General features: G+C 40.3%; 1 protein-coding gene across 1 annotated transcript; it reads right to left on the bottom strand.

Annotated features, from left to right (window-relative positions):
- Window positions 1-1,929: 1,929 nt before the first annotated feature.
- Window positions 1,930-6,475, bottom strand: LOC106094311 (G-box-binding factor). The gene is made up of 3 exons (XM_013261518.2): window positions 6,092-6,475; window positions 3,396-3,947; window positions 1,930-3,342 (listed from the first exon to the last, which is right to left on the bottom strand). Exons 1-3 carry the CDS (start codon window positions 6,273-6,275, stop codon window positions 2,687-2,689), a joined length of 1,392 nt encoding a protein of 463 aa, XP_013116972.1. The 5' UTR covers window positions 6,276-6,475; the 3' UTR covers window positions 1,930-2,686.
- Between the last annotated feature and the right edge of the window lie 12,940 nt (window positions 6,476-19,415).

The raw sequence follows: 19,415 nt of genomic DNA, 5'->3' as shown, positions 1-19,415 counted from the left end.
AAGACCTTTCACTTGAGCCCCATATGGCTATGGTCGTAAATTTGTCCCCTTTGGGGAATGTTTTTGGGTAGAGGTGGCCCCCCAAACACTTGGTTCCATATTTGGATATCAGATTCTAATTCTACACTCAAATACCTTTATTTAAGCCCCATATTTCCATGGTCAGTAAATAAGTCCTGTTTGGGGAAGGGGTGGACCCCCAGAAACGTGGTCTCACATTTGGATATCAGATTTGTATTCTACTCGCAAATATCTTTCATTTGAATCCAATATTGCCATGATCGGTAAATATGTCCGATTTAGGGGTTCTTGGGGGTTTGGTGGTGTTGTGGGGTGGGGTGGTCCCATAGACACTTTTCCCGAATATTGATATCAGATTTGTGCTTTACTCCCAAAGACCTTTCATTTGAGCCCCATGTGGCTATGGTAGTAAATGTGTCCCCTTTGGGGGAGGTTTTTGGGGAGAGGCGGCCCCCCAAACACTTGGTCTCATATTTGGATATCAGATTCTAGTTCTACACCCCTAGCACTTGGGCCGACAATTAGATATCAGATAGGTTTTCTTATTCTAAATACCTTTCATTTGAGTTCCATATTGTCGTGATTGGTCTAAATATATGTCTGGTAGGTTTTAGGGTGGGGCGGCCCCCCTAGGTAACCCATCCGAAATTTGGATACCAAATTTTTATTTTTAGGATACTATATGAGAGCACGCTTCAATCGCACCACCCATCTCCGAGATCTGGCGTTTCTGAAAATTAGGGTAAGGGGGAGAGTTCGCCCCCCCCCCCCCCCCCTTCAGATATCAAAAAATGTAGTACCCTATTTTAACCACGGGATCATTCTGCACCATCTGTGAAAATTTCATCGGTTTGAAAATCGGTTCAGCCGTTTCTGAGTCTATAAGGAACACACAAACATACAAACAAACAAACCTACAAACAAACACAAATTGATTTTTATATATAAAATTCCTTCTTCCTGACCATATTCGTAATCTACTCCCTAATACGTTTCATTCGAGCCCCATATTGTCATTATCGTCCAATATGCCTAGTTCAAGGGGTTTTGGGGACGGTGCAGCCCCCTTATTACTTGAACTCAAATTTTGATATCAAATTTGTATTCTTCTACCGAATACCATTCATTTGAGTCCCATATTACCCCGATCTGTCCACGTTAAGATTTGGGTGGTACTTTTGTGGTAAGGGGGATGGTCTGCCCCCTGGAGATATCAAAAAATTATATAGGCTATTGCTCCTTCCGGATCACTACCCACAATCTGTGAAAATTTGAAAGAAATCCGTTCAGTCGTTTTTGAGTCTATACGGAACAAACAAACAAATTAATTTTTATATATTGGGTTGCCCAAAAAGTAATTGCGGATTTTTTAAAAGAAAGTAAATGCATTTTTAGTAAAACTTAGAGTGAACTTTAATCAAATATACTTTTTTACACTTTTTTTCTAAGTGTAAAAGGGCAACCCAATATATATTGGGTTGCCCAAAAAGTAATTACGGATTTTTCATATAGTCGGCATTGACAAATTTTTTCACAGCTTGTGACTCTGTAATTGCATTCTTTCTTCTGTCAGTTATCAGCTGTTACTTTTAGCTTGCTTTAGAAAAAAAGTGTAAAAAAAGTATATATGATTAAAGTTCATTCTAAGTTTTATTAAAAATGCAGTTATTGTACAATACTTTCTTTTAAAAAATCCGCAATTACTTTTTGGGCAACCCAATAGATAGATTATAATTGATGTTAAGGCCTCGAATGTATAATAAAATTATTATTTGCAGACATGAAAAAACTTTTAAGTTCTTGTTGCGTATTATTCTAGTATTACCTGTTTACACACCAAACAACATAAATAGTGTATTTGTCCTCTGTGCATCAAAAATAAATAAATAAAATCAAATCAATCAAAGATTTATCATAAATTGAACCTAAGGTTCTACAAAAATGTTTTCATTTTATTTATTGACACATGAATATTTCAATGTTATCTCGGTAGTCATTTGAATTCATACAGAAAGATTGGAAGTATCGTGTACAATGTCGGTCCGTATGCCTGACTCTCTTGTCGTTAGTCTGTCTGTACTGAATAATAATAAGTATTTATTATGTTTGTTGCTTATATCTTAAAGCTAATGAAAACAAAACAGAACCAGAACACCGCACATATATATTCACAATATTTTCTTTTTTCAGCATTTGCTTGTAAACACATATTCTCCCCATTTTCATCAGTGCTCCATCAGCAGGCGAGTGCAATGCATTCACTTGGGAGCCACTATGGATCGAGTGCGGCCGTCTGATTGACATGAGGGGGCTGGGTGGCGTATATTGCGACTGGGCAGCTATAGCAGCCGCAGAAAGTGTGGATGTTTAGTGCTTCCATGATAAAGAGTTATAAACAAAGAACGCGAAGAAATGAAACGGGTTTGTCAGTGGTTCCACCATAGGCAGACATTGTAAATATATGGATGGATTGATGAATGTGAAGATGTTTTGCGAGTACATATGCCACATAGAGGAGGAATACATACAAATGTGCATGCATAATACAAATATCTTGATCGGATGATTAGTTTCGGCTGAAGTGTAATCTATATAATCAGTCTTCCACGGTCACGTCTCTAGTAGTTTTTCGTTTCTATTTTAAGTTCTCCAAGGGAGCATCAATTCAATTGTTGGGGGGCTCTGTGCCTCCAGCCTGCACATGAAGGATCATCTCAAACGGATCCCATTCCAAATCGGATTCATTTTTGACACGCCTACGTGTGCTGCTCACAACTGCATGACCCGGCAAAAGTCCCACCAAGCCACTATTGCCAACTCCTTCGCTGCCAATGACTCCATTGGCATGGGCATTGTGTACTGTCAGTTCGTTCTCATCACACATGGTCAATTGTGGATGGTGTATGTGATGATGTGTCTGTTGGAGAGGGCCGCCACCGCCCGATGGGGACAAAGATGTGGAGGAGTTCAGACCACTTGTGTTGGTGGATCGTATGTAACGTATTTGTTGCTGGTGTGGATTGTGTATGGGAAGTTGTTGATGCTGATGTTGTTGCTGCTGCTGTTGTTGATGTAATTGTTGGGCTGCTTGCTGGTGATGATTTTGCATTTGTTGCTTTTCACTGACTATTTCTTGGATATGTTCACGTGTCTGTTCGCGTTCGTCCACTTTTTTGACCAAAATCTCACGCATAAATGACATACGGTCAAAATGTTCCCAAGTCGAATGAAAGTGTTCCTGGCCATAACGAGCGTGACGTTCTTTTTGCAATTCATCCACATAGCGCTGTTTGATAATGGACCAGCGAGTTTGAACTAAGCCTGAAACCCCGAAAAAAGTAAGTAGGTTAAGAATTGTCCACGTCCATACTTACTTGGTGTTAGACCCAACTCCACAGCCACCTCCTTCCACACAGCTGATGTGCGATTTTGTCCCTTGGCTTGCTCCTTTTGTCGGCCAGCCCACAAAATCGGTCTAGCTTTAATGGAATCAATGATACGACCCCGCATACTATTGTTTAGTGAACCAGGGCGTCCTGGTTTTCGCAGAGGTGTTGTTGTGGTCTCCACAGTAACAGCAGCAGGAGGCACTAGACCCGTAAAGCCCGTAAACGGAGAGGTCTCAACGCTGACCTCGGCTTGAGGAGCTACCGGTGGCAGCCAAGTAAAGCTTCCACTTGGTCGACCGCGACCCTGAGACTGAGGCAACGGTGGGGGCGATGGCAATGAAGTGGGAGACATTTCACTTGCCTCTGAACCATTGCTTCCAGTGGCGCCCACAATTTTGGCCACCGTTATATTATACATGAAAGACATGGGCTCAAAGTGTTCCCATTTGGTGGTGAAACGTTCCTTATGTAAAATTTGGCGATGTACCAGATTGTGATAGTGATATTTCATTTGGCTCCAAATCGATTGAAGCTTAACTAAAGGAGAGTGAAAATTAAGAAGGGAGGGAGAGAGAGTAAGAATATGTGAGACAGAAATGTCTTCGTTATATTTGATATGAGAAAGAGAAATTGTTTGTGAACTACAGTTGAACCTCGACTATCCGGCCTCTATTAACCGGTTACCCCTATTACCCGGCATACTGTGCTTTTAGTTTTATACCTCTATTAACAGTGGTTTACCTCTATTATTAGTGCTTCAAAAATGCTACCTCTATTAATCGTGCGTTCCTTAATTAACCATGCACCACTGACATTTTTTACATAAAATTCTGGGATTCCCCTTTTTATTTTGAGTTCAAGTTAAGTATTAAATTGCATTTAGTTTGAAATTGAAAGTTAACCGGTCAAGCTGTATGTAAGAAAAAGTCTTTAATTACAAAAGAAAGAGAACGTAATGTTCTCTCAGTACAGGAAAAATTGGATCAGAAAAATATGATGTAGGCAAACAAACTTTACGGGTTTTTATATAAAAGAAGAAAATATATTTCAAACATGCCTCTAGAAATTCTACAAAGCAATTCCTTTGATAAGGTGTGCAAGGTGCTTTTGCTTCTAGATGTATGTAATCAGAGATATCTGAAAAAGTTATAGTAACATTTCATCCACATGCTTAATTAAATCCATTCTTTAAGGGATAATCCGAAACTTCAACCACCGTGATTGAATCATCCAAAAACTTTTGGTTTCAGACAGCAAACATGATTTCGCCAAATCAAGTTAAACATAATGTTTGGAACAACTTGCTGTCCCACGATAACGAAAAGGGGAATTATGGTACTGTTATACAATAAAACATTCCAATAACGCCTGTATGTTGAATTAATGACCACTCAAAGTAGATGTAGGCGCTGTTGTATCTGATGGCATAATACATATAGCTAATATAAAGCGAGGAATAGGAGACTAATGGGGATTCCGAAGAATCAGACGAAGGAGACTCAAAACAAGAAAGAGCGTGCTAAGTTCGGCCGGGCCGAATCTTATATTCCCTCCACCATGGCTCGCATTTGTCGAGTTTTATGGGCGGTATCTCTATTTAGGCAAACAAATAATATTGAATAAGAACTGTTATGCTATTGGAGCAATATCAAGTTATAGCCCGATTCTGACCATAAATGAATGCCTAACATGGTAGAAGTCATTGTGTAATATTTCAGTTCATTCGGATATTAATTGCGCCTCGTAAGGGCTCAAGAAGCAAAATCGGGAGATAGGATTATATGGGAGTTTTATCAGGCTATTGATCGATTCAGACCATATTAGACACGTTTGTTGAAGGTCATGAGAGAAGCCGTTGTAAAAAATTTCTGCCAAAAAGGATGAGAATTACGCCCTCTAGAGGCTCAAGAAGTTAAGACCCAAGATCAGTTTATATGGCAGCTATATCAGGTTATGGAACGATTGGAACAGTACTTAGCGCAGTCGTTGGAAGTGATACCAAAATACCACATGCAAAATGTCGGTTTATATGGCAGCTATATTAAAACACGGAACGATTTGGCCCATTTACAATTCCAACCGACCTACACTAATAAAAAGTATTTGTGCAAAATTTCAAGCAGCTAACTTTATTCCTTCGAAAGTTTGCATGCTTTCGACAGACGGACGGACAGACGGTCATGGCTAGATCGACTTAAAATGACATGACGATCAAGTATATATATACCTTATGGGGTCTCAGACGCATATTTTGAGGTGTTACAAACAGAATGACGAAATTAGTATATCCTTTGGTGGAGGGTATAAGAACCAGAAATCCCCCATTAGCTAAAGCAATAAAGTTGTATAGTGTTCTATTGGAATGTCTTGAAAATTAAAGTGGTCCATAAATTTTAGAGAAAGATGTAATGCAGTTACATCGCATACAAACTAACAAAAAAATATTAACACACGCTCTAAAAAAAAAAAAAAAATTCCATTAGTACTTTTAATATTTATGTGTATATAGTTTCAGAAGCTTTCTTTATACTCTATAATTTATATTAAAATCATAGAAAACATATATATAATGAAATTTAAGAAAAACTTCTATTAACCGTGTTTGCGATTTTCCGTACTCAGTTCGGTCCCGAGCGAGCCGGATAATCGAGGTTTAACTGTGTATACTATGGTTTACTTACCGGTGGGTACGTGACCGCCAAACTGCTCTGCAATTTCATTCCACATGGGTGCCGTAACGCTGCGGCACATGTGCAGTTTGTTATTGGAATCCCAAATTTCTGGATACTTTTTTATAGCCTTCAACAGTTGGGCTCTGTTCACAAAAGGATCTTCCTTTGGCATTGTTGCCACCACCAGCGACATCCAAAACCTCCAAAGGAATTGAAAACAGCAGCACTCCCTCCTCACTATCCACACTCTCCCCCTATCACACTTTTCTGTCACCCCAATATATTCAAGGGTATCTTATTGAAATCCTTGTTAATTGTACGCGCCGTAAAATACCGGTCGCAACGCGTCCTTTGACATCAATTATCGGCGAATAACTAAAAACAAAATCTGCGAGAATATGCGAACTGCAAATGAAAAAGCACCAAATGATTGGGAAAAATAGAGAAGCTCAACAACATACATAAAGCGCCACAATAAAAAATACCACTACTTCCACTGAGGGCCATGCACACAGGCGAAGCCAAAGAGGCAAATACACTCAAAACAGAATAACGAAAACGAAAGAAAACCCAAACAAAAGACGACGCCGCCACGCACAACGAGCCGAACATACAAATTGTATTCATCGTACATGAGCAAAAATGTTGAATGCGCTCCGATTCAGACAGCAGAGTTGCCACTACAAAAAAAATCCGACCAAAACTTTTTCATAAAACCTGCAAAATTTCCTCCCAGGCAATCTTTTCTTGTTTATTTAATAATATAACATAAAACTCATTTAGTTCGGCCGCTCAGAACTTTGGATAGCCACATTTTATCCAAAAGTTGCTTACATTTGTGAATAAATCATGTTTTTTTCCGGGATATTGGTCTCCGTCTTGTAAGGATGTTGAGGGGAACCGAACCTTCTTACTATTTAATTTTTGTTTTTAACACAACACACTATATACATATATTCAAGCATAATCCGCCATATTCGGCACAGGTATCGTGGATCGTAATGCTACTTACTGTACTGTTCCAAATTAAAGTCAGTACATCAGGAGATCGGTATATATGGCATAAACAGTGGCACTGAAAAGTCTACATACCCCACTAAAAAAACACGTTTTGTAAAACGATTTTATGGTACAAAAAAGCGTTTCTGCCAAATATCTATTGTTGCTTGTTCCAATATTTATTATATCCAAAACAATAGTTTTTAATTCAATCAGGCCCTTTCTGGATCAACCTAATTCTAAATTTGGATGTACGATTCGTTCTCTTCTATTACAAATGCAAATTTGGGCATGAACATTCCAGTAAGGAACACGGACAAACTTCTCACATATCAATGAGCGCTGTCCGATTAAATTTTTAAGCTCAATGATAAGGAGGCTTCTACTTATAGCCGAGACCGAACGACATGCCGCAGTGCGACATCTATTTGGGGAGAACTTTTTACTTGCGACAATTCTTTGGGGAGAAGTTTTACAAGTTTTTTTTTATTAGGGGAAAACAAAAAATGAAAATTTGTTCTGATATTTTCGCCAGTATTCGAACCCACGCGTTAAGCGTCATAGGCGGGCATCCTAATCTATGCGCAACGGTCGCCTCCCGTTCTCTACTATCAAGTCACCTTATTTGAGTCCCATATTATCCCGAAGGGCCAGTATATCCGTTAATCGGGATGGCCCGGTTACCTGTCTTCAAATTCGAATATCAGATTCGTACATTACTTCTGCTTGAGCGTTTGGGGGATAGTCAGAGGACCTCAAATATAGGGTCCCTAATATTCGTACACTTCAAATCGGGTAAAAAAGAGGCTTTTATGGGTTCAAACCCCAAATCAGCGGCTAAAAAATACGACTGTTATGGGCTTAAGATCCTTAATCGGCAGATTGGTCAATATGACAGCTATATCCAAATATAGTCCGATTAACCTGGCTATGGGAAAAATATGGATCTGTTCCGAATTTTAGCTAATATGTTAATTTTTTTAGGCTATAGCGTAATTAAAACAGACAGACACACGGACGTCGTTAAATTGTTTTATTATGTATGTATTACATACTCCCTATCCTATGGTGGTGGGTATAAAAATACCATTTCGCTAAAAATCAACCAAAATGGTAATGGATCAGACCAAACCCAAATTGAAAGTCAATCCTATCCAATTTTGTAGAAAAAGCCCAAAACGGCAACGCTGTCAGACAGCAAAAGAGTACACAGAGCACATCAGAGAACAGAGTAGTGGAGGCAATGTAAAATGCACACAAGAGAACTCGTAAAATATGTACGCGCACCAGCGCTTATGTGCGGGCATAGTTCGGCAGCCGAACCAGGGCCACTAACACCATCACTAGACGTCTTCACCGCAAACGACATCTGTGCCATCATTATATCTGCCATCGCGATGGTAACAAGTAGGGACTGAGGACAAGAAGGTTCGAGGGAAAGCTGGCGAACACTTTCATGGTACGTCACACATGGCTGGGGCAGCATGCATTTCACTACACTCGCAAAAGTCCGGAAAGAGTATAGCCATGTACACAAGACACACAACACACACTCACCCACAGCCTGAGAGGCAAATTACAAAAACGAAAGAGTGAAACCAAAAACGAGAGTAACAATTAAGTTGCAAAAAAAGTATAAAAAGCATTGAGAAAAAACCGGCTTAGGTCGAAGAGATTCGCCAGCAAAGTTTTGCGAGGATTAATAACTACACAAGCAACAACATTAATATCGATGACTGCAGCAATGGACTGTGGAAAATGGTTTACTAGCGGAGTGTGAGTCCCGAAACGAGTTAGAAATGCCTTTTGCAACTAATGCGACCGACTGGATGGATGGGTTTTTGCTTTGCTTTCCGTTTGCATGTACAACCTGCCTGATATCTAAGGGGCCATTGCATTACAATTAATACATACATATGTTTAACATGCAAATGAATTTTCATTCTTCATTAAAAGCCCTTTAAAATTTGTCTTCTGACGGTATTACTGTTTCGATATTCTTTTAAAATTGATTTTACGTGTCGGCTAATTTTTTCTTTTCGAAACTAAATATGTTCAGAAAACGTTGTGGGACTTGGGACTAAAACAAAATAAGTAAAAGCGTGCTAAGTTCGGCCGGGTCGAATCTTATATACCCTCCACCATGGATCGCATTTGTCAAGTTCTTTGAATGACTTTTTCAATATACACCTACGAATAGCCCATAAAGTCTGTGTTCACCTAACAAACTTTTGGTTAAGCACTTTCACTCTAGAGCGATTTCAATATGATAAGAATTAAATATAAGCACCAGAAAGTCTGCGTTCAGTAATTAAAAATAAACAAAAGAGTTATTTAAACACAAAATAAAAACATATTAACACATTCCTAATATTTGGTAGGATAGCCATGTTGTTTTAAGACTGCACTTAGTCTATTTGGCATGGAGTTTACCAATTTCTCTGTTTCCTCAGATGTTATTTTCGCCCATTCTGCCGGCATAATACTTCGTAACATCTCCTTGCTGGTTATAACGTGCTGACGTATTTTTTTTCTCCAATAGATCCCAAAGATGCCCAATGGGGTTAAGATCTGGTGATTGGGTAGTAGCAGCCATACACCCCCACACCATAACCCCACCACCACCGTGCTTCATCGTTCCAACTAAATTTTGTTTTTCCAGCTCAGTCCCGGACTTGCGCCACACTATTTGCCGACCTTCGGAGAAAATAATTTGTTTCCAGAATTCAGCAGGCTTATTGATGAAAGTATTAGCGAATGCAATCCGCTTTTGTCTGTTTATGACTGAAATATAAGGCTTTCTTCGAGCAACTCTTCCAAGAAATCCAGCTCTATGTAATATTTTTCTGGCAGTTTCGGCACAGATGCTTTTTTTATACCCTCCACCATAAGATGGGGGGTATACTAATTTCGTCATTCTGTTTGTAACTACTCGAAATATTCGTCTGAGACCCCATAAAGTATATATATTCTTGATCGTCGCGACATTTTATGTCGATCTAGCCATGTCCGTCCGTCTGTCCGTCCGTCCGTCTGTCTGTCGAAAGCACGCTAACTTCCGAAGGAGTGAAGCTAGCCGCTTGAAATTTTGCACAAATACTTCTTATTATTGTAGGTCGGTTGGTATTGTAAACGGGCCATATCGGTCCATGTTTTGATATAGCTGCCATATAAACCGATCTTGGGTCTTGACTTCTTGAGCCTCTAGCGTGCGCAATTCTTATCCGATCAGAATGAAATTTTGCACGACGTGTTTTGTTATGATATCCAACAACTGTGCCAAGTATGGTTTAAATCGGTCCATAACCTGATATAGCTGCCATATAAACCGATCTTGGGTCTTGACTTCTTGAGCCTCTAGAGTGCGCAATTCTTATCAGATTGAAATGAAATTTTGCACGACGTGTTTTCTTATTATATCCAACAACAGTGCCAAGTATGGTTCAAATCGGTCCATAACCTGATATAGCTACCATATAAACCGATCTTGGGTCTTGACTTCTTGACCTTCTAGAGTGCGCAATTCTTATCCGAATGGAATGGAATTTCGCACGACATCTTTTGTTATGATACCCAACAACTGTGCCAAGTATGCTTCAAATCGGTCCATAACCTGATATAGCTACCATATAAACCGATCTTGGGCCTTGACTTCTTGACCCTCTAGAGGGCACAATTCTTATCCGATTTGAATGAATTTTTGCACGAAGTATTTCGTTATGATATCCAACAACTGTGCCAAGTATGGTTCAAATCGGCTCATAACCTGATATAGCTGTCATATAAACAGATCTGGGGATTTGATTTCTTGAGCTTCTAGAGGGCGCAATTCCTATCCGATTTGGCTGAAATTTTGCATGACGTATTTTATTTTTACTTTCAACAACTGTGTCAAATAAGGTTCAAATCGGTTCATAACCTGATATAGCTGCCATATAAACCGATCTGGGATCTTGACTTCTTGACCCCTTGCGGTCGCAATTATTATCCGATATGCCTGAAATTTTGTACGATGGATCCTCTCATGACCATCAACAAACGTTGTTTATTATGGTCTGAATCGGTCTATAGCCCGATACAGATCCCATATAAATCGTTCTCTCTATTTTACTTCGTGAGCCCCAATGGGCGCAATTCTTATACGAATTGGCTGAAATTTTACACAGGTCTCCAACATATAATTTAATTGTGGTCCGAACCGGACCATATCTTGATATCGTTTTAATAGCAGAGCAACTCTTTTCTTATATCCTTTTTTGCCTAAGAAGAGATGCCGGGAAAAGAACTCGACAAATGCGATCCATGGTGGAGGGTATATAAGATTCGGCCCGGCCGAACTTAGCACGCTTTTACTTGTGAAACATTGTTTTAATATTTTCAACAATTTTGGTTGATGTTATACGAGGGTTGTTGCTTGCCATATTAATCACTTTGCGCTCTTCTCTAACGGATATTTTTTTTGGAAGCCCAGGCCGAGGCTTTGAAGTTATAATGTAATTATTAATTACGCGCTGGACAGAAGAATACGTTCTTCCAACTGTTCCAACAATATTTCTAAAGCTTTGCCCTTCTTTCCACAATTTAATAATTATTTTTCTTTCAGATATGCATATTTCCTTTCCTTTAGTTTCCACGTTTCGAAATTTATCAATTTAAAAAAAAACACGTGTAACTATCACTTGTTATGATAATGAACTGAAACTGATCAAAACTAAGAACAAGCTTTATAAAAAGTAACGGTACTTTCGAAGTAAACAAAGTGAACGCAGACTTTTTGGTTGTCATAATTTCTTCTTATGAGACAAAAGTACCGTTAGAACAAAAAAGCAAAAGCAAACTTGTATTTTTGGTTTTGTTTTCTAATTCAAGAAATATAAAGAAACAACATATACAACAAAACGTAACTTTATTTATTTTTTATGGTGTTTTTTAATCATTAAAAAAGAAATTGTCACATGAACGCAGACTTTATGGACTATGTGTATATGAGCTTAGGGACGCATTAAGACCTTAATCAATTTGACGAAAGTGCTGATGAAGTTACATGGCGTAACCGAAATCATGGTACACTAGCCAGTCAAAGTGTTTTGGATAACAACACACACGTACTCAACTTTTATAATTTCTTTGCTATGCTATTCTTTGAATGGAAAGCACGAAAAAAATTTTGTGCACGAAAATTCTATGATGATTTTGGCTTAAGGAAATTTTTAATATTTTTTGTTTAAAACAAACACAAAAATTGTATCTTTTGAAAAAATTACATTGCAAAAAAAAAAAAAACAAGCAAAAGCGTGCTAAGTTCGGCCGGACCGAAACTTGGGAACTCACCACCATGGATTCTGCTAAAATATGGGAGCAATATCTGGTTATAGACCGATTTGGACCGGACTTGGTACAGTTATTGAGAGTCATAACATAGTTATGTGCAAAATTTCAGTCAAATAGTATGAAAATGGAGGCTTCCAGGGGCTCAAGAAGTCAAATTGGAAGATCGGTTTATATGGGAGCTATATCTGGTTATACACAAATTAAGATCGTACTTGGGACAGTTGTTGGAAGTCATAACAGAACATTATGTGCAAAATTTAGTCAAATCGGACAAAAATTGTGCACAATTTCAGCCAGGTCGGATGGGAATTGCGGCTTCCAGGGGCTCATGAAGTCAAATCAGGTTTTATCGGTTTTATTGGAGCCAGGGAAGTAGACCTTCAAAATGATTTTGTCTAAAGAAAAATATTAAATTCAATTTGTTCTAAATAAAAATTTCATTATCATTTTTTATAATGACAAAATTTTATATTTATAATATTCTTCAAAAACAACATTTTGTTGAGGCCAAGGCAGCCTTAAAATTATTTTTCTTAAGGACAAAATTGTAGTGAAATTCTTATTGTAGCCGTTGACTGAAGCGGACGTGTTCTTATTTCGCTCCTAAAAGATAAAATAAATATGTATTCGTATCTCGGAATAGGTATTACCTATTACGAAAAAATAAAGCCTTTTGGAGTAGGCCAGAAATGGACTCCAAAGACTCAACATCTGCGGTGGTGGCGTCAGACCGCAGCATGTTGTACTCCCCTCCTATAGGCGTGGGTGCCTTGGCACCTGTAGTCGAGAGTAATGCTTCAAGCGCACAACTAGTCGTCAGACTAACAAATGAGGAGGAGACGGGTAAAGCAGAGGGATGCTCAGTTCGTCCCCAGCCTTTAAGTAAAGGTGGTGTTTCTGACTCGGATTCAGACAGCGACTGTGTCAATGCAATCGGCAGCGTAATCGGGCGAAAGTGCAGGATGCTGGAAGGGATAGAACTGACATTCCAAGCACTACTACGGAAGCTGGAAAAAGAATCAGATCTCCCGAAGAGCATAACACTGCTAAAATACTGAAGAAGAAAACCGCTTTCAAGTACTCTGGGAAAACCAAGCCAGCCATCCCGCTTTGGAGACTCCAGACTATGTCCTGCGGAGGTGGACATAGTTGGAACAGCAACGAAGGAAGCGCGCTCGGCCCCTGAGTCTTCATGGAGGACTGTGACTTCCAAAAGGCCACAGCCATCACGGAAGGGGAAGATGGTCGCTGAGAGTGATAAGGAGCCGCCCTCTTACGCAGAGTGGCAAGGAAGCACAATAGAGATGAGCTGACTTATGCAGTTATCAATATCGGCTGTGCATACAGTAGGATTCCACCAGATCATCGGTCCCAAGTGGAGGATATGGTTAACGATCGGATTTTTGAACATGTGTGGTACTCTGTAGAGGGTCCACCCATACAAATGATGAGCTGCGAGTTTAGAGGGGACATCTTTACGCTGCGTTTTCCGTCGGCGGAATGTATTTATACCGTCAAGCAGCTCGTCAGGAAGGAACTCTCTTTGTGGTTGGCATTGATCAAGTCTCCGTGACAAGTTTGGCTAAGACTAAAGGCATGGCGCACTACGGGAGCAAAGCTGTCTTTTTCAAGATTGGGAAGACTAGGATAGGCAGAAATTTTCATTCTGCGACACCAGACCGTGCAGTGGCAGGTGACTCAATACCGCCCAACAAACAGGGGGCCGACAACGAGACAATCACCGCATCTCTCAATATAGGAAAGACTAGGAGAAGCAATGATCCTAATACTAAAATATCAGGCAGTGCAGTGGCGAGAGACCCAACACAGCCTATCAAACAGGAAACCGACGACGGACCCATCACCGACTTAAAGATTCGGAATACTGGGATAGGTAAAGATCCTAATATTGAAACATAAGGCAGCGCATCTACAGGAGACTCAATGCAACCCAATGAACAGGGAGCCGATAATGGTACCATGACCTACTCCCAGGAAGCCCATTTACTTAAGATTTGGAAGGCTAAGATAGGCAAAGATCCTAGTATTGAAACACCAGGCAGAACAGGGAATGGAAACCCAATAGAGCTTAATGAACAGGGACCCGACGATGGAACCGTTACCCATTTTATAAAAGTCGGAAGACTAGACTAGGCAATGAACCTAAAATAATGACATCAGGCAGTACAGTGATAGGAAAGTCAATGCAGTCTAAAGAACAGGGAGCAGACGATGAGATCATCACTTACTCCCAAGATGCCCATATACTGGAGGACCAATGATTGAGGTAATCCAGATAAACCTCCACCGGAGCGAGATTGCTACACACGCTCTGATGGAGAAAATCTGCAAGGGCAAGTTCATATTGCCTTAATTCAGGAGTCATGGACGACCCGGAACAAAGTTTCTGAACTGAACCATATCAACTACCAATTATTCTATGCTAACACTGGTACTCGGCCGAGGACCTGTGCTATGTATCATAAAAATTTGAATTACATATTTTCCCCAGAGTTATCAACGTCGGATGCATCAGTGGTGAGACAGGGAGACGGTGGAGCATACCTGGCATCACTTTATCTTCCTTTCGACTCTCCGACACCGCCACGCACGTCGGAGCTGCAACGGCTGGTGAGGAAAGCAAAACAGACAGAAAACGAGGGTGCGATACAAACTCTCACCACATTTCGTGGGGTAGTACCAACACTAATAAGCGGGGACAAACCCTGGCAGAGTTCTTGAGTACAAACGACCTAATAACACTTAAAAGTGGTAACACCGCTACCTTTATTAATAGGATTAGGGAGGAGGTATTAGATGTGACGATATGTTCCGAAAATCTAATCGATAAGGTTCAGGATTGGAGGGTCTCCATGGAACACTCTTTCTCTGACCATCGCTACATTAGGTTTAGAATAGCACGGCTAGCGCCGACTATGATAAGCTCCCGGAATAAGTTGAAAAACAAATAGACAAAATTCTGAAGGCTACTCGGAAGAATACTAGGGCAAGATAATTTAGATTATCCAATCATAGAAGAGATCGACGAAAATATCGGAGACACGGGAATCTTGAAAACATGACATTGATCGAAGGTTTATTATGACGGAATTTATGATGAAGGAATCCTTGAGGAGCTTCAACCCATTTAAGTCACCGGATGGACTATTTCCGGCGTAACTACAGAAAGAAGCAGACTATCTGGCGCCTCGTCTGGCCAAAATGTTCACAGCGTGCCTAGGACTTTCATAAACTCCGAAAGCCTGGCAGGAGGCAAGGGTGGTGTTTATACCAAAGTCCGGCAAGGCAAGTTATGCGACACCAAAGGCCTACAGACCCATAAGCCTTACGTCCTTTCTACTAAAAACCATGAAACATCCAGCGAACTGCTCAAATACACACAGCATGCCTTTGTCAACGGAAGGTCGGTGGAGACTGCCCTGCACGAGGTTGTACATAAAATAGAAGAATCCTTCGATGCCAAAACGATACCCCTCGATGCATTGACATCGAGGGGGCTTTTAACAATGTGCGGAGACCAGTATTGGGCGGACCCGGTTCTTGGAGACTGGATAAACCATATGCTAAGGAACAGGTGGATAAATTATGTGTCGCACGGCATAAATATAAGGGAGAAAGTGGCACAGGGCACGCCACAGGGGGCATTTTATCGCCACTCCTATGGGTAACCACCATAAATGACCTATTACGGATGCTGACTGAGGAGGGATTTGAACCCGTCTGCTGCGATGTTATATTATTTCTAAGGGGTAAGGATCCGGACGAGCTATGCAGAAGGGCCGAAAAGGTGTTGCATATGGCATATGACTGGGCCAGACCCAGAGGTCTCAACGTTAACCCAGAGTAGACTGAAATATGCCTGTTCACGAGGAAGTTGGGCCAATTTAAAACATCACGTTTCCTCAATAAGACGATTTCGATATCTGACAAGGTCAAATACTGAAGTATGACCTTGGACAGGAAACTAAATTGGAAGTGTAATGTCGCATTCAAGAGCCTACTGAGAAGACTTACAGATATTGGGCACTATGTAGACAGGCCGTAGGCTCGAAATGGGGCCTGAATCCTAGGATAGTCCACTGGCGTAATTAGACCAATACTTACTTACGCCTCAGTAGTTTGGTGGACTGCTATGGAGAAAAAGTGCAACATAAGGACCATACAACAGGTTCAGAGTACATGTTGCCTTGGCATAGGCGGAGCGATGAGGACCACACCCACTAGGTCACTGGAGACTATTCTAGATATCCGACCCATTGACATACAGATTAAGTGTGAGGCAACCACTGCGGCTATGAGACTTAAAGCGATGGGAGAATGGATTGAGGATGGGAGCAGCTCATACCATCGCTGTGTAATCGAGGCGACGATAAGAAACCTGGAAGGATGAGAAGAGGTTTCTGATCGGATACCTGAGATTAACCTTGAAGTTGGAACGAGGCACTGCTGCCATCAGCACAGTCTTGGATTGACGGAGCCTTATTATTGCCATCTGGAAGATCATAGTACAAAGATGGATCAAAGCTAGAGGACAGAGTGGGCCTGGGGTTTTACATTGAGAACCCAGGGACTGAGATCATTTTTAGACTGCCTGACCATAATACGGTCCTGCAGGCGGAAATCCGGGCGGTAACGGAATGCGTGAAGTGGTGTGGTGCTAACGCGAGGACGTCGAGTGTGAACATCTCTACCGACAGTAAAATTTCCATAAGGGCAATAACAACCAGGATGGTAAGGTAACGAACAGTCTTGCAGTGTAAGAAGGAGATTAACGCCTTCCCTGAGGATGGGGAAATCCGCATCGTTTGGATGCCGGGCAATAACGGAGTAAGGGGAAATGAAAGGGCAGACGATTTGTCGGTGAACGCCAGAGGACTGCCGTCAATAATCTTGGTTAACCCGAAGCCTTTCGGGTCGACGCAGTCCGAGTTAAGGGAGCGGTGGCTAGGACGGCGAAAATCCTATGGGAGGATCCAGATCGTGAGAAGACGAGGCCATTACTGAAAGGAAGCAAGAAGGAGGTCAGTATAGGTATTGGTATCATAGCGAAATTCCAAACTTAAAATTTTCTTTTTAGAGGTTACTTTATAGTTTTTAGAGGGCACAACAAACCGATTACTGCCTTAGGTGTATTTACATAGTGGCATGGTGCGGATTTATATCTGCACCATTTTTATACCCTCCACCATAAGATGGGGGGTATACTAATTTCGTCATTCTGATTGTAACTACTCGAAATATTCGTCTGAGACCCCATAAAGTACATATATTCTTGATCGTCGTGAAATTTTATGTCGATATAGCCATGTCCGTCCGTCCGTCCGTCTGTCTGTCGAAAGCACGCTAACTTCCGAAGGAGTAAAGCTAGCCGCTTGAAATTTTGCACAAATACTTCTTATTAGTGTAGGTCGGTTGGTATTGTAAATGGGCCATATCGGTCTATGTTTTGATATAGCTGCCATATAAACCGATCTTGGGTCTTGACTTCTTGAGCCTCTAGAAGGCGCAATTCCTATCCGATTTGGCTGAAATTTTGCATGACGTATTTTATTTTTACTTTCAACAACTGTGTCAAATAAGGTTCAAATCGGTTCATAACCTGATATAGCTGCCATATAAACCGATCTGGGATCTTGACTTCTTGAGCCTCTAGAGGTCGCAATTATTATCCGATATGCCTGAAATTTTGTACGATGGATCCTCTCATGACCATCAACAAACGTGTTTGTTATGGTCTGAATCGGTCTATAGCCCGATACAGATCCCATATAAATCGTTCTCTCTATTTTACTTCGTGAGCCCCAATGGGCGCAATTCTTATACGAATTGGCTGAAATTTTACACAGGTCTCCAACATATAATTTAATTGTGGTCCGAACCGGACCATATCTTGATATCGTTTTAATAGCAGAGCAACTCTTTTCTTATATCCTTTTTTGCCTAAGAAGAGATGCCGGGAAAAGAACTCGACAAATGCGATCCATGGTGGAGGGTATATAAGATTCGGCCCGGCCGAACTTAGCACGCTTTTACTTGTTTAAACTAACCTTACCTACCTTAGTAAAAACAAAACTTTAATGTAATTTTTCAAAAAAAAATTTATGATATTTATTTAGAGACAAGATTTCAGCGTTATATTCTCTTATGACAAAACTTCAGCCCACTAGAAAATATTTTTTAAGACAACATTTCTTTAAAATTTTTTCGAAAGACAAAATTGCTATAAATAAAATTATTTTACATTTTTTCTGAAGACAAAATTTCTTTAATAAAACAAATTTATTAAAATTTTTCTAAAGACTACATTTTAATGAAATTTTGTGAAGTACTAACATTCAGCGAAAATCTCTCTAAAGAAACCCTTACCTCGAGATTACTTTTTAAAACCAAAATTTAAATTTTGCATTATCATTTTTGCAGTCTTTTTATACCCTCCACCATAAGATGGGGGGTATACTAATTTCGTCATTCTGATTGTAACTACTCGAAATATTCGTCTGAGACCCCATAAAGTACATATATTCTTGATCGTCGTGAAATTTTATGTCGATATAGCCATGTCCGTCCGTCCGTCCGTCTGTCTGTCGAAAGCACGCTAACTTCCGAAGGAGTAAAGCTAGCCGCTTGAAATTTTGCACAAATACTTCTTATTAGTGTAGGTCGGTTGGTATTGTAAATGGGCCATATCGGTCTATGTTTTGATATAGCTGCCATATAAACCGATCTTGGGTCTTGACTTCTTGAGCCTCTAGAAGGCGCAATTCTTATCCGATTTGAATGAAATTTTGCACGACGTGTTTTGTTACGATATCCAACAACTGTGCCAAGTATGGTTCAAATCGGTCCATAACCTTATATAGCTGTCATATAAACCGATCTTGGGTCTTGACTTCTTGAGCCTCTAGAGTGCGCATTTCTAATCCGATTGGAATGAAATTTTGCACGACGTGTTTTGTTATGATATCCAACAACTGTGCCAAAT

This window comes from Stomoxys calcitrans, chromosome 1 (assembly GCF_963082655.1).
Source record: "Stomoxys calcitrans chromosome 1, idStoCalc2.1, whole genome shotgun sequence".
NCBI classification, from domain to species: Eukaryota; Metazoa; Arthropoda; class Insecta; order Diptera; family Muscidae; genus Stomoxys; species Stomoxys calcitrans.
The sequence above is the reverse complement of the archived record's forward strand: the minus strand, read 5'-3'. Positions and strand labels throughout refer to the sequence as shown.